The sequence below is a fragment of the Stegodyphus dumicola genome, chromosome 6 (assembly GCF_044657685.1).
Source record: "Stegodyphus dumicola isolate Sdum_Otavi_A_Nest chromosome 6, ASM4465768v1".
Classification (NCBI taxonomy): Eukaryota; Metazoa; Arthropoda; class Arachnida; order Araneae; family Eresidae; genus Stegodyphus; species Stegodyphus dumicola.
In genome coordinates this window covers 159,025,587-159,048,532 of record NC_140773.1, presented here as the reverse complement: position 1 = coordinate 159,048,532, position 22,946 = coordinate 159,025,587, and the positions used below count along the sequence as shown (strand labels likewise).

Genomic DNA, 22,946 nt, shown 5'->3' with positions numbered 1-22,946 from the left:
GAGAATACTTTCTCTTTAATTCTATAAACAGACATAATTTCTTGTTCAATTACAAAGTTTCGCTATTCAAGGCCCGTTAATTGCTGTGCCGAGAATACCGACTAACTTGTCAATCGAAATTTTTTCGTTTTCACTAACCTCTCTGTCACATTCTTCATGTCTTTATCCATTTTTTGCAGCAATTCCACTTTTTGTTTGTTGGACATCGAAACATACTTTCGTTTTGTAGATCCTTTGGAAGTTCCAGCATCGGAAATTCTATTTGACATAATCGAAAGTTCAAGTTTACTTTTATAAAATTGCTCTTAGAGTCTGCAAAAAATAATAAGCGGGATCCAATTCGAAGATTAAGGAACAACGCAATCATGAACATTAACTGAAATAGATAATTTTAGCTTAGACCGTCCGTTATACATTAAACGCGCAGGCGAAAACGTATTCTGCACTTGAGCACACGCATATGCGCAGTAGTCAAGGTCTTAAGCGCACGCGTAAAACGCCTGTGCGCATGTGCCAACGCGGCGCATGCGCAGAAAGTTTTTAGCTTTGAGGTCCGGATTATAGATCATTCCGGATTATGGGTGTCCGAATTAACGACTTTTGACTGTATAAAGGAAAATTTAGGATAATCCAAGCAATGTTTATGTGTCTAAAAAGTATATTCCTTACTACCTAATGCATACTAAAAGTTACTGATAAAATTAACTGACAAGTTACTTTTAAAACAAGAATATTAAGAGCGATTCAAAGGTTATATTTAATTTAATGGACAGTAGGCAATGTAGGCATATATATTTTGCTGTAAATTGACTGGCAAATGTTATTCAGTAAAGGCAAAGATCCCACGTGTGCTTTCTCTATATAACTACTTTGATCTAGTCCATCATTAACAATATTTTCCCTGGGATTCCATCTCAGAGTGAAAACTGAGATAAACTTAGTTGTATAATTGTAAACTTTCTAATCTTGTTCTTAAAAATGTGGTTGTATCACGATAAAAGATTAATAAACTATGTTAAATATTGTTTTTCCAACATTTCATTAGCAAAATGGGTACTATTCCGTTTTGAGGACCGTAAAAAATTGCACCGAAAATGTATGGGCAAAAGCGCCAAATATAACAAACGCGTCCATTTAACAGCGCGCCAAATCTAGCGTACGCGCTGATTTCAGATTGCGTAAGTTTATATAGTTCTATATTTCTTAAAACGCCATTGAAATACTAGTTTAATTTTAAAATCCTTTTTTAATATCCTATGGATTTAACAATTTGGGAATTGCCCATGACGAAAAGTCGGCAATAGAATTTTGGGTAAAGTGCAGAATTACGCACTGTTTGACGCGTTTTTAACAAGGAGGTTAGAATTAGAGCTACTAGAGATACAGGCTGACTCGTCAGCCATTTTGAATCTAAGCTTTAGGGTTGCAATTTAGGTGTGGAGCGGCAACTTTGGCTCTTTAGCGCTGTCCGCTAAAATTTAACATTCTAGAGAATCCGAATTTCAGCTTTTTTCTGCACTCCTATAAAGATGTGTGGCTTTTTCCCCTTCTTTTGTCTGCAGTACAGATTCTTTCTCGTATTTTTTTTTTTTAAATTGCCAAATTTCTCGTATGATTCAAGTTATTTTAAAAGTTTCTAAAACATTTTCACATATCATATTTCAAATTTGTATTTTTAGTATTAATACAATTTGCCAAATTTGTATTTTTATGCTTTCTTTTTGAATTCCTTTATTGAATTTTCAATTTTTTCTTTTAAATACACGCATAATGTTATTTATCTCAAAATGTATTTTTTGACAAGAGCTTTCCCTCAACCACATTCTTAATATGGTTGAGGGAAATCCCTCAACCTCCATTAATTTAGGATAAGGTTTAATCTTTAATTTTTGTTTTTTTATTTTTACTATGTTATTTGAATTTTGCTCACATGGAATCAAGCGTCTATTACTGTAGCAAATTTGTTAAAAATGTTATTTTGTGTGTGTTTCCAGAAAAAGCTGCTAAACACTTTATGATTTTAAATACTGATTCAAGATATACACCTTTAAATTATAACGCTTTTAGAATGAAGTGCAGAATGCTATAAAAATTACTTCAATGCTCAGATGACTGTGGGATTCATAGATTTAATAGAGTAAAAAATTCTATTAATTTTTTTTTCTTTATTTAGCTATAAACAATATTAAAATAATACACACACAAATAAATAAAAATAAAAATAATACCTTTACATACAGAATTTACAGATACTATTTACTTATAAGTTTATTTGTTGTTGATGGTTACTTTTTATTATACTTGGAAAAATTATACTTACATACATATGCTCTTAATATTACACGTATCTGAATATTTAAATGATAATTCCATAACATAATAAGATTCAATCTATATCACAGCAAAGACAATACTTAAATCACAGTTCTTTTATTAATTAATTTGCATAAGTAAAAACATAAAAATATTATTTAGCTTCAAATCTATAAAATAAGTCCTCTAGTAACAAACATATGACAAACACATATAGTGAAAATAAAGATAAATAAATAAAAATGTTTTGCTTTTTGTTCTAATGTAGTGCAATTCAGTCTATTATATTCAAATTTTATTAAAACATACTGCAGTAATTGAATTTTTTCCATTATACATCAAACAGCTTTATATAGAAGGATATTATATTAGTTTTACTTTTAAAACTAATATAATATAATTAATTCTCATTTATATGCGGAGATGTTTGAATAAATGCAAAAAACCATGTCCCTGACACAGTTCATTTGGGGCTAGCAGAGAACCACGATATGGCTGCCCAAACCAGAACAGAACCCCCGCCATGTTTCACTCTTGGCAACAAACAGTCTGTATTATAGGCTTGAGATGGCGTTCTCCAGACGTAAACTCAGCTAGAAGTGGGAAACAATGTGAAAGAAGACTCGTCAGACCATATTATTCACTTCCACTGCTCTATAGTCCAGGCTTTATGATTTAAACACCACCTTTTCCTGTAACGGGCATTAGCGTCACTGATGAGTGGCTTCTCAATTTCAGCACGGCCAGCAATTCCCTGTTTATGAAGCTCCCTTCTAATTGTTTTGGTACTCACAGGGTTCGGTAACACAACATTCATTTCAGCAGTAACTTTTGCAGCTGTGGTCTTCTTATTTTTCGTCACAATTGCTCTTAATGATCGTCTGTCACGATCGCTCAGGACACACCTTCGTCTGCCCTGTGATTTAGCAGATGATGTTTTTCCGCTTTTCAAATATACGGAATAAATCTTCGATACAGTACCTCTTGAAACACTAAACACCTCGGCTACCTTGCTTACGGAAGCATCTACCATACGTGCTCCAACAATTTGCCCACGTTCGAAGTCTGTTAACTCTGACATAATGCAATGACAACCTCATATAACAGTACTCCGACAACAACTGAACTGTTTAGCACATTTACGAAGTTGTATAGGTGGCGTCAGTAGTCAAAAACGCCAGCGCCACCTACATTTCATTAAAATCAATCTTTCTTTTCAAACATGCATTTCACAAGGTGTTTCCATATTTTTGTCCATCCACTGTATCTCATTGATATATTATAAATATAGCTTAAACATGTTTTATGTGCATACCCAAAGGGGGTGGGAAGTAAGCCTTGATTCAAAATCTGTTTTAAAGCAATAAGTAAATAAATAAAATACACTGGTTCTATTAGAATGTCAAAAAATACTGTTATGTATTCTATAAACAAATCCAAATTATCACATCATACTATATAACCCTGGTACAAAAGAAGAAATGTCTGATTAGGAACATACTCTATTTATTTGGTAAAAAAGAAGAGTAAAACATATGCAACATCCCATTATGAAAAATCCTGCAAGCCATTACAATACTATAAGACATTAATTAGTAAGGTAAACATCAGTTGATCATTCTTTCACAACAGGAATAAATGTTTCATTTAAAATTCCTAATAACATGCCAAAACAGATTCACAATTGATGCCTCATTTAAGGTCACACAAAAGTAAATCCGATTTAGCTGACTATGAGATCTTCTATTGTAGAGGACTTTCTAAGGAGAACTGGCTTGTATTCACATTACACATGGGGAAAAACCACAAAAAAAAAAAAAAAAAACCAACCATGCAGGCAGCCTGTTCGGAAATAGAACAGAAGATGGAACTCCCAGCATTCAGTAACTTTAACCATTCAGCTGTTGGTGGGCCTAATTATTATTCGAAGAGACAAACAGCAATTTTTCAGTGACAACTACTCTACGTTTTTACAGACAGAACTGAACAGCAAAAACTTCTTAAACTCTTGATTAGATTCGTTTACTTTCTTCCTTTTAAAAGCAGGAGATGCAAAACTTTGCCGCTGCTGCCTTTTATTTTGAAGAAGCTTCTTGAGACCAATTCCACGGGCAGTCAAATAATATTTTATTATCTTTGTTTTGATATTGCAACAGGAGGGAATATTTACCTCGCCTGCTTTCTTACAAATCATATTAACAAATTCCACATCCATAGTTACATTTCCATGTATTATTTCGTCTAAAAAATTTTGAATTATTTTTTCACACAGAAGGCACAATTTAAAAATTTCTGGAGAAGGACATTTAAGCCCACCTAAATTTGCAAAATTAATTATGTACTGCTTATTTTCATCAATGGAAGGAGTATTTTGCTCACAAACTAAGAGAAATCGTGAGCATGAATTACAAGCATTTTTCAAAACAGAATTTATTGCAGCTCCTGCAATATAACAGACGTTATTTTCCTCACTAAGGGTGAGATTCTGTAGAGATACATCAGAAACTTCTGGTATGGTAACAGGCTCTAAAGCTTTTTTCTCCTTCAGAAATTCAAATTCATCTTTCACATAGTTTAATAAGTAAATATCTGAATCAGTAGCATAACTGGAGTTCTTAATGTCAGATATAAACTGAGATAAACAGATAAGTTTTAATGCTTTCACAGCTTGCAAAGCACTTGGCCTCAAACCAGCTTTTCTGCGTATCTGAGAAAATACATTTTCTAGAGCATCTTGTGTCAATCTGCTCGTCAAAATAAACTGAAAATCATTCAGAAAACATGCTTCTGCTAACTGTATGGCTGATAAAGTAGAAAAAATCAAACCAGTATGTAATGGTTTCCACCCTTTACCAATTTCTATAAGCTGTATAACATTAATAAATTCAAAAAGTAACTCAATTTTTTTGCTTTTATTTGTCACAGAAATTGAGTTCTTTCTACATCTAGAGGATAGCATTTGAAACCACTGACATATAAATCTTATCCACCATGCTGTTGTAAGAGCATTAGGGCTTATCTCTTTTAAAGCTACTGCCTTCTCCAATTCCACAGCTGTTTTAATTGAAAAAAACCTCACAGCAGAAGCAACATTCATTTTATCAAAATGTGAGGGGAAGAGGTCTTCTTTGCTGAGATGATGCATAGTTCTCAAACCACAATTTTGGTTTGTTTCAGTAATCCAGATATCTTTTATAAATCCTGCAGATACATGCAAAGTAACCAAATTTTCTTTATTGCAAACATAACTGGGCAGTTTTATACTATGATTAAGAGTTGCAGACCAGAGATTTTTTAAAAGATGTGGCACATCTGCAAATACATAAATAATTTTGCCCTTAATTTCAGTAGTGAAATTATTTCTTTGGTTTCGAGAAACAGATATTCCCAAAGAATTCCACAGGCTTCTATTTACTGCTGCCATATCGCTAATAATACCAGCAACATTAAATCCAACAGAATTGACAGCTTCGATAACATTGACAAGTTGTTTGAGCTGGCATCCTGTTACCTGTCCAGTTATCTCATGGGCAAACACTTGCTTCCATTTCAGCTTCAAACCTCTTAGTAAAATAACTAAATAGTGATTTTCTGTACCCTTTTGATTTCTTAATGTACATTTACCAATAAATTTACGTTTTGAAATATCAAAATCAGGATTGCCAGAAATCTCCATTTCATCCAATGATAAAATACAGTCTTTATCACTAGCATTCATTTTTTCTCCTTTAATTTTCAAAGGTTCAATCATCTCACTGATGACACCAAAATTCATTTCAAGACCTTGAAGTCTTTTATTTAAAGTGCTGTATGAAGGCACGGAAAACCTATTCTGTGCAAGTAATTATAACCATGCTTGCCCAAGGCAAATCTAACTTTGAGGCCTTTTATTATTCCCTCGTTAGACCATTTTGCAATGCTTCTACGAGGAATTTTCAACATTGCTATTTGTTCATCTGAAAGAAATGTTTTCACTCCTTTCAGCAATTCCTCATGCTGTACTTGAAGGTCATGAAGTTGAATTTCAGTGCTATGCTATTTTTTTAAAACATTAATTTCATTTTTTTTTTGGTTGCTGTAAGTTCTTTCAGTAATATTTTGTTCTCACATTGCAGAAGCGAGATCAATTCAGTCTGCTGTTTTATAAAATTCCTTAAAAGAACATCCTGGAATAAAGAAAAAATCTATATGAATAATCATCAAAGAAGGGGGGGAACACAACAAACAAACAAAAAAGATCTGAAAGGTTTCAGATTTTAAATTACACCCAAAGGGGCCTTTTTTTAACATTTTGTGTTTTACCTTTATTTATTAAATATCAAGTTTTTCAAACTTAAACTATAAAATTCAATTCAACAGCAATATTGCATGATAATTTTAAAATGAACATATCTTCAGAATTCCCGATTCATTGTCTCACACGCTGGAGATAAAAGTGTCTTTTCTGTACAACATTGCCATTGCTCGCTTTGAAATACTCAAGTTTGTTAATCAAAAATTCGTTAAAGTTTTACAACATATAAAATATATATTAAAAGAAATTCCGAATTTCAAATTTGGTCTTCCAGATGTCCATATTCACAGTAGAATTAAGTCATTCAAAATTTGATGGCTCTAGGTACCGTTGTTTTATCAGAATGCAAAAAACATACATGCATTTATGAGTCTTCATTATATAATTTCTTTAAATATAGTACAGGGGGATAATATTTGGTGGCAACAATTTGAAAAGTGATGCAGCCGTTTATAGTGTTTCAATACAAAACGAAAACAATAGTCCTTCAGGGACAAAGCCCCTTTGGATTAAATGTCAAACTTAAACAGATAATAAATCCACAAAATAAAAATGCAAGTTCCATGTCTCTTTTCCTATACTGTGGTGGGTTTTTAAATTTGACTCTATTGTTTTCAGCATTTTCTAGATTATTTTTGTTTTATTTTCTAATATTTAAAATTTATTTCACTTAAAAATAGATTTTTAAAATTTATTTCCAGCTTTTCAAGGGATCGATTATCTCCATAATCATGAGCAATTTAATAACACAAATTATCAACTTATATCACAGCCTTCACAAATGCTGATGAAATTAATTAAAATTAATTACAATTTGGTTGCAAGATGAATCTAAAGGTTGTTTTTGCAAACAAAACTGAAATTTACATAGAGAATTTGCAACTATTGATGAAATTAATTACATTCCTTTTACCAAAAAATTACTTTATAGAACATTTTAAATGCATATATGGAAGTAATTTAATTATACATTAGTTATCAACTTACATCAGAGCCTTCACAAATAGATGGTATTTCATTGCAAAATGAGGCTAAAGGCTGTTCTTGCAAACAAACCTGAAATGTACACAAAGAATTTGTAAATGCTGATGAAATTAATTACATTCCTTTTACCCCCCCCCAAAAAGTTAATAGAAACGTTTTGTATAAGCAAGCAATTTAATAATACACTAATTATCTTACATGAGATCCTTCACAAATAGATGGCATTTTATCACAAGATGAAGTTGAAGCTTGTTCTTGCAAACAAACCTGAAATATATATATAAGAAATTTAGAAATACAGATAATATAAACTACATTCATTTTAAGAAATAATTATTTTACATAACATTTTATAATTCATAAATAGATAATAAATTGTTAACACTCAAAATTCAAAAATAATTCCATAGCACAACAGCCAGATATAGTACAGCTGTTTAGCAACCATAAGACAAACAATTTCATATTTCAGAAATCGTATAAAAATTCATTAATATATGTAAAACATATGACATTTAATAGCTGCTCAAATGAAAACATAGAATAGATTCTTTACTAGCAGCTGTTATTTCATCAGAAGGTAATGCTAAATGTTGTTGCAAACACACCTGAGATGTACTGTAATGTACACATTTGCAACCACTGGTGAAATGAAATAAAGTGCATGATTATGAAGATGGAAACATTAAAAAAAACATAGTACAGTTTACGAATAGATGTTAAAAAACTATTAAAATTTTTTAGAAGTGCAAAATGGCAATTTACATCAGATACTTCGGCAGCAAAATTTATTTCTCCAAAATATGAAGCTGAAGGTTGTGGCAAATGAACCTAAAAGAAATTGTAATATATGAAATATGTGGAAGTGAAAGAAATTATAAACTCTGATCGGATAAAAATAAATACAAATAATCATTACCATTTTCAAAGTAACTCAACTTATAAAAAAGCATAAATACATTGGACAGTTCATAGCATTCATACTTCTTAAACATAAGTAAATATTACGTTAATATATTTTTTAATTTTAGAAACAGTGTTAATACTTTTTAGAAAAAGTTTATAATACTAAATATTTAATAACTGTTCAAATGAAGACTTACAACAGATGGTTCAGCAACAGAAATCGCTTCAGTTGATAAAGGTAAACCGTGCAGCAAGCCACCCTGAAGATGCAAAAATTATGAAACACATATAAGTAAGGATACCTGAAAATGCTGATAAATAAAATATACTTAATGTAATTTTAATAATAAATAATATAAATAATCCTAATAAGTTTTGTAAATCTTTAAACAAAAAATAACAACATTCAGACAAGACATATAAGACATTAAAATATACATTTAAATCAATATATTATAACTATATTATTGTATTACTCAAGATTAAAATTATTATTTTCAATATTATTTCTTCTACTTACTCCATACATATTTCTCTCTATTTATCTGGAATTTAAAATTAAGCAAAAAAGCAACTTTATTTTAATACAAATTTTGATTTAAACTCTTTTGACTTTGAAGGCAATCAGATACCGGTTTCTTTCTTTTAGGAGCAAATTTGAAGAAACCAGCCCCATGTATGACCGTCCTCGAAAAACTACAAAAACTTTATCCAAAAACTACATCAAATTGAGGTTTTATGCTTAATTTTCAATATATGATTATAATAACAAAGTACATACTTAATTATATATATAACAACAGCAAAATTTTAATTTTTTAATCTAATCTTAGGGACTGTAATTACAGCTTTATCACATAATGCCTTAATTTCAATATTTTTATTCTTTTATAAAGCAATTTAGTCCATTTGTAATAAAAACATATTTTTTTATGAAAACCATAGAAATAAAAAACACATACATTACAAAAATTGGATGTAACTTAACGGTGCTTTGGTAAACCAATGCCTTTTAGACGCTGTGGGGTCAACAGTTGTGGGGGATTAGGCACATTGAAAAGAGTTGGCACAGCATTGGGCTTGAGTTTTTTACGCCCATCTTGCCTAGAGCATTCAAATTGATTTTCTTCAAAATGTACCTGCATATTTAACAAAAGCATGCATGAAATTTAACATTAAAATCAAAAGCACTAGTATTAAATTACAGTTACATATATTATAATAATTTAAGAATGTAATTTTCTGATAAATTAAAATTTTTTTATGAAAATAGAACAAAATTTTTAAAAAGTAATCATGTTTGTAAAACTACTTAAAACATATTTCCTGCTCACACACTAAAAATAAATTTAAAGTACCTATAGTTAAAAATACAACATTAAGATTTGCTACTACAATAAAGGATAATAATGGGATCAAAACGATTCATCGAATATTTAAATTAATATTTAACTTCTTAAAAATGTCTAAAAATACAGAATATATTTATCTTTCTATAAAGAAAAAACAAAATCATTTATTATTTGGATCATACCATCCAGTTTTTAACATTGGCGCCAACTATCCGATTTGGCGACAATACATCAGAATCAAAACATAGAATGCTACTTTAAATCACCAATCGTACAGTAAAATTAAAGAAAGAAAAAGGCACATCACATTTCTAACTGAGCACAAAGTTTACATGAAATGTATGATATAAATTTTACAAACGGTATAAACTTTTCACGATAACAAAAGAAACAACATGAAACAACGATATTTTACTGCACAAACACATACACATTCCGCAGTTGATTTTGTACTTATAAAATCAGTTGATCGTCAATAAGTGACAGTTAAATGAAAATAAATATTTTAAAGTACCAAGAAGAGTAATTTTTCTAACATTCTATGGAAAAATACGAAGCTGAACTTACCTCACAAAGATACGCTCCTGGGCCCGGGATCCATTGATCTCGACGAGAATTAACTATCCATTTTCTTCGTCTTTCTTCATTTCTAGGGAAACGAAACATCCTAAAGTTATTTTTAGACTGATTCGAACAATTTGGTGCAGCACAACCACCCATTTTTCTGAAAATTAGGTCGGAATCGATCCACAAATATGTCAAGAAACCAGTGCTAATCCAATAGCGAATACCAACAAGTTAGCTTCAAAATGGATGATGATTCAGCTCCCCTTTATAGTAGCCTTAATCCGAACAAGTATGGCTGGAGTACGAGAAGCTTTACCACGTGACAAAACAAATGACGTCGAAAGCTCTATGTTACGTCTAAATTCTTCTAACCAATAGCAGCGAAGCAGCTCTCACAGCAGGAGGTACAGCGAGTACGTTTTAGGAACATGCAGCCGGGACACTGAAGCGAGGGAAAGCTCTGACGTCACAGGTAGTCGTCTCTGACCAACACCTCCTTATAGAAGGAAGCCGGGACACTGAAGCGAGGGAAAGCTCTGACGTCACAGGTAGTCGTCTCTGACTCACCTCGCTCCTTCAAACAAAATCAAAGCCCCGTAGTTGAGCCAAGAGCGACGAACGTGGAGCGGTTATTTGCGTTAGCGACAGAGTTTTTATATTGTCTCGTGCTTTTATAATTTCATACGATGCCTCATAAATGTGCTGTAGCCACATGTCGTGGTAATTATAAAAACGGACCAAAAGTGGCTGTATTCAAGTTTCCAAATGAGACTGAACTCCGGATGAAATGGATAAGGAGTCTACGAAGAAAAGATGGCTTTCAACCTACTAAACATACCAGAGTAAGTTCAATTTTACTGCATTTTTTATGTTTTGTATCTTTACATTTTTTTTTATTACTTTTATTGATAGGTATGTGATGTTTATGCTTACGATATTAGATTTTGATCTGTGGGTAAGAAGTTTTATGTTTGAAAGATTTTAATCTTGCCTGTTTTAATCATTTCAAAAAAATATTTTCCTTCAAAGTTTTATGAATGAAATAAAGTTCCATATAACAGGAATAATTCTAAATTTAGTAGTTACATAAATGCCAATAATTTGTAAATGCTTTCTAGTATACTGTGCAGGCAGATTCTGTAGTTATTCCAAATTTATCATAATTTATATGACAAGGAACTACTAAGTAATCATAATAGGTTTCATTTTAAAATTTTTGTAATGATATATGAAAGTTTGGTATGATGTATTTAAGGTAATTATTTGTATTTGGTAACCAGTGTTTGTTGTAAACAATTATCTCAAATATATAATTTTCTTTAAATGTAAATAAAGCTGTAATCATTATGATGAGCATTCCAGATTTTACAAATTACTTAAATTATACATGTAATTGAAATGATATTACTGGTTTTTTAATTCGTATTTCTGTATCAAATTATTTATTTAAATCATAGGGCTTATTGACTTCTGTTACTAAATATTAACATGCATCTAACTTTTGTACTCACAACAAGTTGATTTTTGAATATTTTCTTTTATAGGTATGTGAATTACATTTTCGATCAGATGAAATAATACGAGAAATCGAAATGTATGATGAGAAATCAGCAAAGTTAATTAAAGCCCCAATTTCTAGGCCACGTTTGAAAAAAGGATGCATACCTTCTCAGTTCCCTGATGGCCCATCCTACATGTCATCAAATTCTGTATCAAGAATGTCACCAGAAAAGAAGAAAGCTCGTTTAGAAGAGAAATACCTGGAGAAAGCGATAGAAGAAAGTTTGAAAATGAAAGAACGGTATGATAATGAACGATCATTTGAAAGTTTAATTGAATTCAATAATTGCCTAGAACATCAGATTTTAGAAACATTTTGGACAGCTGTACATACTGAAAATTCAACTATGTTACTTGATATTTTAAGTGACCCAGCTCCAGAAATTCAGAAATCGGTAGTAATAAATGAGGATTTAACAGTATGTGTTTATATTAAAAACATCGCTATAAAATCTATTGGTAAATTTGTTTTCCCTCTAAAAATTAGTAATGTAAATATGTTTCTAGAAGTACTAAAGGAAGTTGAAAGTCTGTCTCATAACTTACAAAATGAAGAATATATTAAGAATTCTATACAAATTGTGGATGATATGCTTTCAGAATTGAAAAGAGTGTTACCTGAAAAAGAAACTGAACTGAACTTCCTTTCAGAGCAAGTAAATAAACTAAATGTAAAGAAAGAGAAGTATCGATATACTCCAGATTTACTTATTTTTTGCAGTTTGTTAAACTCGATCTCACCGCATGCATACAAGTTTTTACGACATTCAGGTTACATTTCTATTCCCCATCCACGTACTATTCGTAGAATTTGTTCAACGTTTTCTCTTAATCCTATTACTGAGCAATTTAATGATGACTTTTTAGGATATGTTAAACAAAGATGCAGGATTTACAAGAAAATGATAAAACTGTAATTATTATGATGGATGAAGTGCATTTAAATTCATGTTTCGATTTTAAAGGAGGAAATTTGTGTGGCATGGCCTACAACTGTGAAAAAGCTGCTACAAGTGCTTATGTTTTTATGATACGTAGCTTATTATCACCTTTCAAGGATGTGGCACATATATTACCAGTTAAATCATTAAATGCTGAGGATCTGTATCAATATCTTAAGAAAATTATAATTGGTTTAGAAAATATAGGTTATAGAATTGTGGCAGTTGTCTCTGACAATAATTCAATAAATAAAAAAGCCATGTCATTATTTTGTATGCCTCCAAAAATTAGTATTGTGTATAAAAACCCTGCAGACTTATCTCGGCCACTATTTTTTGTTATTGACTCAGTGCACATCTTGAAGTGTGTCAGGAACAACTGGATAAATCAAAAAACTTCTGGGAAATGTTTATTTTATCCAAATTTTGAAAATTTTTCCAAGGTCGAAACAGCAGCATTTGCATGCATAAAAAGTCTCCATTCATTAGAGGCAGGCAGAATTGTAAAATATAGTTATGGTTTGACTCTGAAAGCTCTGTATCCAACCAATTTGGAAAGACAAAATGTCAAGCTAGCATTACAAATATTTGACAGTCGTCTTGCAGAGGCAATAATGGTTATTGGTAAAGAAAATAGTATTTTAAATTACGAAAGAACAGCTGAATTTATTAAAATTATATCTACATGGTGGTCAATAGTCAATGTCAAAAGTATCTTTAAAGGACACCATAAGATGAATGAGTATCAAAAGCCGTTAACTGTGCAAAATGATGATGTTAGATATATTTATTTAAATAAGTTACTTGAGTGGTTAGATCAGTGGAAACTTTTAGGCTGTTCTAGTGGTGGACTAACTAAGGAAACACATTTTGCATTAACACATACTAGCTGTTGAAAAAATATTTTCGCATCTAACAGTTACTGTTACACATTATTGTGAATTCCTTATTATTTTTTTTCTACTCATGTATGCTGTCTGTTTAACCTTGAGATCACTTGAAAAGTAATAGTAACGAAAAATTCATTTCTATGCATCTATGTAAATAAGTGTCTGGGTTGTATTTTAAGTGGTCCTTATTATTAATGTGGATATCAAATTAGTGTTAACATATGGTAAGATTCTTTATCATTATAATTGACTTGAAATATTGAAAAATTCATTTCCTTGCCCTTAATTTGTTGTGTAAAAAAGTGTCTGCGTTATGTTTTTATGTGGCCACTACTTTTATCATTTGGGTATAATTTTGGTGTTAACATGATAAAATACTTTATCAAAGTAACAGTTATATGTTTCAAAATGCTTACAAAATGTTATGTATATAATAACTGCCACTGTTATACTGGTAATGGGTCATTATACTTTTGTTGATATGGACAGATATTGACTGTTTTACATTCAGATGACTTGAAATATTGAAGAAGGCATGTCCTTTTTTTAATTTCTCATCGCGTAAAAAAGTGTCTCGGTTTGTGTTTTAGTGCGGCCACTACTTTTATCATTTGGATATAAGTTTGGTGTTGACATATGGTAAAATGCTTTCTCCTGATAAAAGTTATGTTTCAGCATGCTTACCGAATGATATGTACATTATATAACTCGTATATAATAACTGCCACTGTTATACTGGTAATGGGTCATTATAATTTTGTTGATATGAACATATACTGACTGTTTTATATTTAGATGACTTGAAATATTGAAGAAGGCATGTCCTTTTTTTAATTTGTCATCGCGTAAAAAAGTATCTCGGTTTGTGTTTTAGTGCGGCCACTACTTTTATCATTTGGGTATAAGTTTGGTGTTGACATATGGTAAAATGCTTTCTCCTGATAAAAGTGATGTTTCAGCATGCTTACCGAATGATATGTATATAATAACTGCCACTGTTATACTGGTAATGGGTCATTATAATTTTGTTGATATGAACATATACTGACTGTTTTATATTTAGATGACTTGAAATATTGAAGAAGGCATGTCCTTTTTACTTCCTTGTACGAAGCAAAAAGGAAGTATTGTAATCGCGAAAAGTTTCAGGCAGCATATTTCACCGAAAATATCCATTTTGACCGCTATCGAATGCAATTTAACGATGTTTTTGCACCATATCTGTACATAAGGACAGAATAAAATACTCTTTTCCTTCAAAAAAATTATAAAACTGCTTAAAAAAACTTAAACTAAAATTAATTCTGAAGAGAATTTTTCGTGGCTTCTGTACGAACGTATGTACGTACGTTCGTGCGTGCGTACATATCTCACATAACTCAAAAACGAGTAGCCTCAGAACGTTGAAATTTTGTATATAGGACTGCTATAACATGTATATGTGCACCTCGTATTTTGGTTGCAATCGGCCACACCAAACGTATATAAATATATTTATATATATATCCACTCTATGACTTGAAATATTGAAGAAGGAATTTCCTTGCCTTTAATTTGTCATCGCATAAAAATGTGTCTGGGTTATGTTTTAAGTGGCCACTACTCTTATCATTTTGATATAATTTTTGTGTTAACATATGGTAAAATGTTTTATCGAGGTAACAGTTATATGTTTCCAGCATGATTAGAAAATTGTATGTTTATAATAGCTGCTGCTATTATACTGGGAATGGGTCATTATAATTTTGTTCATATGGACATGCACTGACTGTTTTATATTCAGAGCACTTGAAAGATGATAATATTGAAAAATTCATTTTCGTGCTGTTGAGTGTTTGCTGCATAAAATGGTATCTGGGTTATATTTAAATGGCTACCACTTAATGTTTAGTAAGTGGTTATCATTTGGTGTTAACATACTGTAAAATGCTTTCTCATGATAAAAGTTGTGTTTCAGCATGCTTACAAGATGACAAGTTTATGGTAACTGCTGCTTTTATACTGAGAATGGGTCATTATAATTTATATTTTTTATATGGGCATGTACTGACTGTTTTACACTTAAAAATATTGAAAAATTCATTTCCTTGTCTTTAATTTGTTGTTGTGTAAAAAAGGGTCTATGTTGTGTCTTTAAGTGGCCATTACTTATATCATTTGAGTATAATTTTCATGTTACCATATGATAAATTACTTTATCAAGATAACAGTTATGTGTTTCAGCATGGCAACAAAATAACAGGTTTGTAATAACTCCTACTATTATTCTGGGAATTGGCTGAATAAAGGGTGTCTCTGATTAGGAGCACTCATTTCACAAACCTGTGATTTTCATGTGCATTTTGAAATTACCGGTGTCCCATAATTAAGACTGGTGGCTTTCTGGACAAATCATTTTGATATATTCTTTGCTTAAATTAAACAAGCCTGATAGCGAGTAACTTAGAAGATCACGATTTTAGCTTGGAAAAATTACAACAAAATTGTGTTGCATGTAGTGACCAGATACTTTCAAATTGGATACTGGTGCATAGGTAAAACATTTTTATTATTTTCTATATTTGAAACATTAACTGATAATCACTTCCTTTACACAACATCAATAAATGTTTTTACATATACTGGTGATGCTGACATCCATTTGCTGTTGAATGTATCTTTATATGCTTCATAAATAATAATAGCCATCGTATAAAATTTAATATCATTTGTGCACCTGAAGTGTTTTAAATGGTAATGGACGGTCTTCTCAAGTGTTTGCCCGATATTTATCCATATTATGGCAGTATCGTAATACATTTTGAAACTATTAATTGGCTGTTGTAAAAAGTTAATAACGGTGTTTGTAATTGCCAGACAAAATGGGTTGAAATTTAACGAATAGAAACTTGAACTTGCAGTATCAAAATTTAAATATTAAGGTCACATAGTCTCATCTTATTGTTTCTGATGAGACCCAATTAATATAGAAGCAGTTTTGAAATTTTCACACCTGTTAATAAATAAGAATTGATGAGATTTCTTAGTATGGCAATATGCTTAATGAGATTTCTGCTTCAATTTTTACAAGAAAGTTTGAATAATTTATTGATAAAAAGAGATCAGCTGGTTTTAACTTATTTGTATGTTATAACTTAGGTGTTGTGTTGTTATGCTGACTGCTTGCATAAAATTGTAAATAAAATTTTTTTATTTTTCACTTGTGAATCTTTATTTTCAAGTTCAGCTATATAACTAACACAATACAGTTAAGTACATATACAACTAATATTATTGGTTCTACAGATTTAAGCAATAATTTTAAATTGCACATTGAATTATTTGCTAAGCAAACCTCTGATATACTAATTTATTTGAAACTTGCAAGACACATAGCATATTATAGACAAAATTTAGTGCATTTTTATACCATTTTCTTTTAAAGACAAATTACTGATTGGAAGAAAAATGAAATGATAAGTAATAGTTTGTATGCAGATAATTTGGGTTTTTTTCATAAATATTAGAAAAATATAAAGCAATATTAAATTATGAGGGAAAAGTCAGAAATTCCTTTTTTGAGTTAGTATGGCTGATTTTTAACTTTTTAAATGCTGCTGTGAAACCTACAAGGAAGTATAATTCATTAAAGTCAAGAAATAAGAAACAAAAAATTCTTAAATTTATGTCAAATTTTATTGTGTTAAATTTTGAAGTAATTAAATTATTCATTATATATAATTGAATCTCTGAATAAAATCCCACCCAAGTATCTATATCAAATAGTGAAATCAACGTTAAGTACGGCACTAGCGCGCAGCCTGTTTTGTTTCGTTGCTCTCTCGGGGTTTCGACATAGACGACTACGCGTGACGTCACAATCCAGTGTCCCGGCTTCCTTCTATAAGGAGGTGTTGGCCTAATCCCCCACAGCGTCTAAAAGGTATTGGTTTACCAAAGCACCGTTCAGTTACATCCAATTTTTGTAATGTATGTGTTTTTTATTTCTATGGTTTTCATAAAAAAATATGTTTTTATTACAAATGGACTAAATTGCTTTATAAAAGAATAAAAATATTGAAATTAAGGCATTATGTGATAAAGCTGTAATTACAGTCCCTAAGATTAGATTAAAAAATTAAAATTTTGCTGTTATATATATAATTAAGTATGTATTTTGTTATAATCATATATTGAAAATTAGGCATAAAACCTCAATTTGATGTAGTTTTTGGATAAAGTTTTTGTAGTTTTTCAAGGACAGTCATACATGGGTCTGGTTTCTTCAAATTTGCTTCTAAAAGAAAGAAACCTGTATCTGATTGCCTTCAAAGTCAAAAGAGTTTAAATCAAAATTTGTATTAAACTAAAGTTGCTTTTTTGCTTAATTTTAAATTCCAGATAAATAGAGAGAAATATGTATGGAGAAATATGTATTCCAGATAAATAGAGAGAAATATGTATAAGTAAAAGAAATAATATTGAAATTAATAACTTTAATCTTGAGTAATACAATAATATAGTTATAATACATTGATTTAAATGTATATTTTAATGTCTTATATGTCTTGTCTGAATGTTGTTATTTTTTGTTTAAAGATTTACAAAACTTATTAGGATTATTTATATTATTTATTATTAAAGTTACATTAAGTATATTTTATTTATCAGCATTTTCAGGTATCCTTACTTATATGTGTTTCATAATTTTTGCATCTTCAGGGTGGCTTGCTGCACAGTTTACCTTTATCAACTGAAGCGATTTCTGTTGCTGAACCATCTGTTGTAAGTCTTCATTTGAACAGTTATTAAATATTTAGTATTATAAACTTTATCTAAAAAGTATTAACACTGTTTCTAAAATTTAAAAATATGTTAACGTAATATTTACTTATGTTTAAGAAGTATGAATGCTATGAACAGTCCAATGTATTTATGCTTTTTTATAAGTTGAAAGTTACTTTTAAAATGGTAATGATTATTTGTATTTATTTTTATCTGATCAGAGTTTATAATTTCTTTCACTTCCACATATTTCATATATTATAATTTCTTTTAGATTCATTTGCCACAACCTTCAGCTTCATATTTTGGAGAAATAAATTTTGCTGCCGAAGTATTTGATGTAAATTGCCATTTTGCACTTTTAAAAAATTGCCATTTTGCACTTCTAAAAAATTTTAATAGTTTTTTAACATCTATTTGTAAACTGTACTATGTTTTTTTAAATGTTTCCATCTTCATAATCATGCACTTTGTTTCATTTCACCAGTGGTTACAAATGTGTACATTACAGTACATCTCAGGTGTGTTTGCAACAAAATTTAGCATTACCTTCTGATTAAATAACCGCTGCTAGTAAAGAATCTATGCTATGTTTTCATTTGAGCAGCTATTAAATGTCATATGTTTTACATATATTGATGAATTTTTGTACGATTTCTGAAATATGAAATTGTTTGTCTTATGGTTCCTAAACAGCTGTACTATATCTGGCTGTTGTGCTATGGAATTATTTTTGAATTTTGAGTGTTAACAATTTATTATCTATTTATGAATTATAAAATGTTATGTAAAATAATTATTTCTTAAAATGAATGTAGTTTATATTATCTATATTTCTAAATTTCTTATATATATATTTCAGGTTTGTTTGCAAGAACAAGCTTCTACTTCATCTTGTGATAAAATGCCATCTATTTGTGAAGGATCTCATGTAAGTAGATAATTAGTGTATTATTAAATTGCTTGCTTATACAAAACATTTCTATTAACTTTTTTTAGGGGGGGTAAAAGGAATGTAATTAATTTCATCAGCATTTACAAATTCTTTGTGTACATTTCAGGTTTGTTTGCAAGAACAGCCTTTAGCCTCATTTTGCAATGAAATACCATCTATTTGTGAAGGCTCTGATGTAAGTTGATAACTAATGTATAATTAAATTGCTTCCTTATATACATTTAAAATGTTCTATAAAGTAATTTTTTGGTAAAAGGAATGTAATTAATTTCATCAATAGTTGCAAATGCTCTATGTAAATTTCAGTTTTGTTTGCAAAAACAACCTTTAGACTCATCTTGCAACCAAATTGTAATTAATTTTAATTAATTTCATCAGCATTTGTGAAGGCTGTGATATAAGTTGATAATTAGTGTTATTAAATTGCTCATGATTATGGAGATAATCGATCCCTTGAAAAGCTGGAAATAAATTTTTAAAATCTATTTTTAAGTGAAATAAATTTTAAATATTAGAAAATAAAACAAAAATAATCTAGAAAATGCTGAAAACAATAGAGTCAAATTTAAAAACCCACCACAGTGTAGGAAAAGAGACCTGGAAGTTTCATTTTTATTTTGTGGATTTATTATCTGTTTAAGGATAATAAATAGATTAATAATTAATAGATTTATTGTCTATTTTATCTATTTAATACAAAGGGGCTTTGTCCCTGAAGGACTATTGTTTTCGTTTTGTATTGAAACACTATAAACGGCTGCATCACTTTTCAAATTGTTGCCACGATATATTATCACCCTATTATATAGTGAAGAATTTGCATAAATGCATGTATGTTTTTCGCATTCTGATAAAACAACGGTACCTAGAGCCATCAAATTTTAAATGACTTAATTCTACTGTGAATATGGACATCTGGAAGCCCGAATTTGAAATTTGGAATTTGTTTTAATATAGATTTTATATGTTGTAAAACTTTAACGAATTTTTGATTAACAAACTTGAGGATTTCAAAGCGAGCAATGGCAATGTTGTACAGAAAAGACACTTTTATCTCCGGCGTGTGAGACAATGAATCGGGAATTCTGAAGATATGTTCATTTTAAAATTATCTTGCAGTATTGCTGTTGAAGTGAATTTTATAGTTTAAGTGTGAAAAACTTGATATTTAATAAATAAAGGTAAAACACAAAATGTCAAAAAAAGCCCCTTTGGGTGTAATTTAAAATCTGAAACCTTTCAGATCTTTTTTGTTTGTTTGTTGTGTTCCCCCCCCCTTCTTTGATGATTATTCATATAGATTTTTTCTTTATTCCAGGATGTTCTTTTAAGGAATATAAAACAGCAGACTGAATTGATCTCGCTTCTGCAATGCCAGAACAAAATATTACTGAAAGAACTTAGAGCAACCAAAAAAAAAATGACATTAATGTTTTAAAAAAATGGCATAGCACTGAAATTCAACTTCATGACCTTCAAGTACAGCATGAGGAATTGCTGAAAGGAGTGAAAACATTTCTTTCAGATGAACAAATAGCAATGTTGAAAATTCCTCATAGAAGCATTGCAAAATGGTCTAACGGGGGAATAATAAACTATGCATCATCTCAGCAAAGAAGACCTCTTCCCCTCACATTTTGATAAAATGAATGTTGCTTCTGCTGTGAGGTTTTTTTCAATTAAAACAGCTGTGGAATTGGAGAAGGCAGTAGCTTTAAAAGAGATAAGCCCTAATGCTCTTACAACAGCATGGTGGATAAGATTTATATGTCCGTGGTTTCAAATGCTATCCTCTAGATGTAGAAAGAACTCAATTTCTGTGACAAATAAAAGCAAAAAAATTGAGTTACTTTTTGAATTTATTAATGTTATACAGCTTATAGAAATTGGTAAAGGGTGGAAACCATTACATACTGGTTTGATTCTTTCTACTTTATCAGCCATACAGTTAGCAGAAGCATGTTTTCTGAATGATTTTCAGTTTATTTTGACGAGCAGATTGACACAAGATGCTCTAGAAAATGTATTTTCTCAGATACGCAGAAAAGCTGGTTTGAGGCCAAGTGCTTTGCAAGCTGTGAAAGCATTAAAACTTATCTGTTTATCTCAGTTTATATCTGACATTAAGAACTCCAGTTATGCTACTGATTCAGATATTTACTTATTAAACTATGCAAAAGATGAATTTGAATTTCTGAAGGAGAAAAAAGCTTTAGAGCCTGTTACCATACCAGAAGTTTCTGATGTATCTCTACAGAATCTCACCCTTAGTGAGGAAAATAACGTCTGTTATATTGCAGGAGCTGCAATAAATTCTGTTTTGAAAAATGCTTGTAATTCATGCTCACAGTTTCTCTTAGTTTGTGAGCAAAATACTCCTTCCATTGATGAAAATAAGCAGTACATAATTAATTTTGCAAATTTAGGTGGGCTTAAATGTCCTCCAGAAATTTTTAAATTGTGCCTTCTGTGTGAAAAAATAATTCAAAATTTTCGAGACGAAATAATACATGGAAATGTAACTATGGATGTGGAATTTGTTAATATGATTTGTAAGAAAGCAGGCAAGGTAAATATTCCCTCCTGTTGCAATATCAAAACAAAGATAATAGAATATTATTTGACTGCCCGTGGAATTGGTCTCAAGAAGCTTCTTCAAAATAAAAGGCAGCAGCGCCAAAGTTTTGCATCTCCTGCTTTTAAAAGGAAGAAAGTAAACTAGAATCTAATCAAGAGTTTAAGAAGTTTTTGCTGTTCAGTTCTGTCTGTAAAAAAGTAGAGTAGTTGTCACTGAAAAAATTGCTGCTTGTCTCTTCGAATAATAATTAGGCCCACCAACAGCTGAATGGTTAAAGTTACTGAATGCTGGGAGTTCCATCTTCTGTTCTATTTCCGAACAGGCTGGCTGCATGGTTGGTTTTTTTGTGGTTTTTCCCCATCTATAATGTGAATACAAGCCAGTTCTCCTTAGAAAGTCCTCTACAATAGAAGATCTCATAGTCAGCTAAATCGGATTTACTTTTGTGTGACCTTAAATGAGGCATCAATTGTGAATCTGTTTTGGCATGTTATTAGGAATTTTGAATGAAACATTTATTGCTGTTGTGAAAGAATGATCAACTGATGTTTACCTTACTAAGCAATGTCTTATAGTATTGTAATGGCTTGCAGGATTTTTCATAATGAGATGTTGCATATGTTTTACTCTTCTTTTTTACCAAATAAATAGAGTATGTTCCTAATCAGACATTTCTTCTTTTGTACCAGGGTTATGTGGTATGATGTGATAATTTGTATTTGTTTATAGAATACATAACAGTATTTTTTGACGTTCTAATAGAACCAGTGTATTTTATTTATTTACTTATTGCTTTAAAACAGATTTTGAATCAAGGCTTACTTTTCACCCCCGCTTTGAGT

The 22,946-nt window shown here is 30.5% G+C and overlaps 3 protein-coding genes across 3 annotated transcripts; 1 reads left to right on the top strand and 2 right to left on the bottom strand.

Moving 5' to 3' along the window:
* Positions 1–2,737: 2,737 nt before the first annotated feature.
* LOC146996891 (uncharacterized) lies at positions 2,738–5,771 on the bottom strand. The gene has a single exon (XM_085817924.1). It carries the CDS (start codon positions 5,735–5,737, stop codon positions 4,271–4,273), a length of 1,467 nt encoding a protein of 488 aa, XP_085674050.1. The 5' UTR covers positions 5,738–5,771; the 3' UTR covers positions 2,738–4,270.
* A 1,907-nt stretch (positions 5,772–7,678) lies between these two features.
* LOC146996890 (THAP domain-containing protein 2-like) lies at positions 7,679–10,661 on the bottom strand. Its single transcript, XM_085817923.1, has 5 exons — positions 10,417–10,661; positions 9,460–9,636; positions 8,695–8,757; positions 8,357–8,422; positions 7,679–7,858 (listed from the first exon to the last, which is right to left on the bottom strand). Exons 1-2 carry the CDS (start codon positions 10,567–10,569, stop codon positions 9,481–9,483), a joined length of 309 nt encoding a protein of 102 aa, XP_085674049.1. The 5' UTR covers positions 10,570–10,661; the 3' UTR covers positions 7,679–7,858; positions 8,357–8,422; positions 8,695–8,757; positions 9,460–9,480.
* Positions 10,662–10,960: 299 nt separating this feature from the next.
* Positions 10,961–17,006, top strand: LOC118192331 (uncharacterized). The gene is made up of 2 exons (XM_085819120.1): positions 10,961–11,258; positions 11,961–17,006. The coding sequence occupies exons 1-2, from the start codon at positions 11,103–11,105 to the stop codon at positions 12,891–12,893; spliced, it is 1,089 nt and encodes a 362-aa protein (XP_085675246.1). The 5' UTR covers positions 10,961–11,102; the 3' UTR covers positions 12,894–17,006.
* The last annotated feature ends 5,940 nt before the right edge of the window (positions 17,007–22,946 follow it).

Coding starts and splice junctions, on each gene's coding strand:
- LOC146996891 (XM_085817924.1), bottom strand. CDS start 5,737: ATGGCAGCAGTAAATAGAAGCCTGTGGAATTCTTTGGGAATATCTGTT.
- LOC118192331 (XM_085819120.1), top strand. CDS start 11,103: ATGCCTCATAAATGTGCTGTAGCCACATGTCGTGGTAATTATAAAAAC. Junction 11,259..11,960: donor AACCTACTAAACATACCAGA/GTAAGTTCAATT, acceptor TTTCTTTTATAG/GTATGTGAATTACATTTTCG.
- LOC146996890 (XM_085817923.1), bottom strand. CDS start 10,569: ATGGGTGGTTGTGCTGCACCAAATTGTTCGAATCAGTCTAAAAATAAC. Junction 9,637..10,416: donor CAGGAGCGTATCTTTGTGAG/GTAAGTTCAGCT, acceptor TTAAATATGCAG/GTACATTTTGAAGAAAATCA.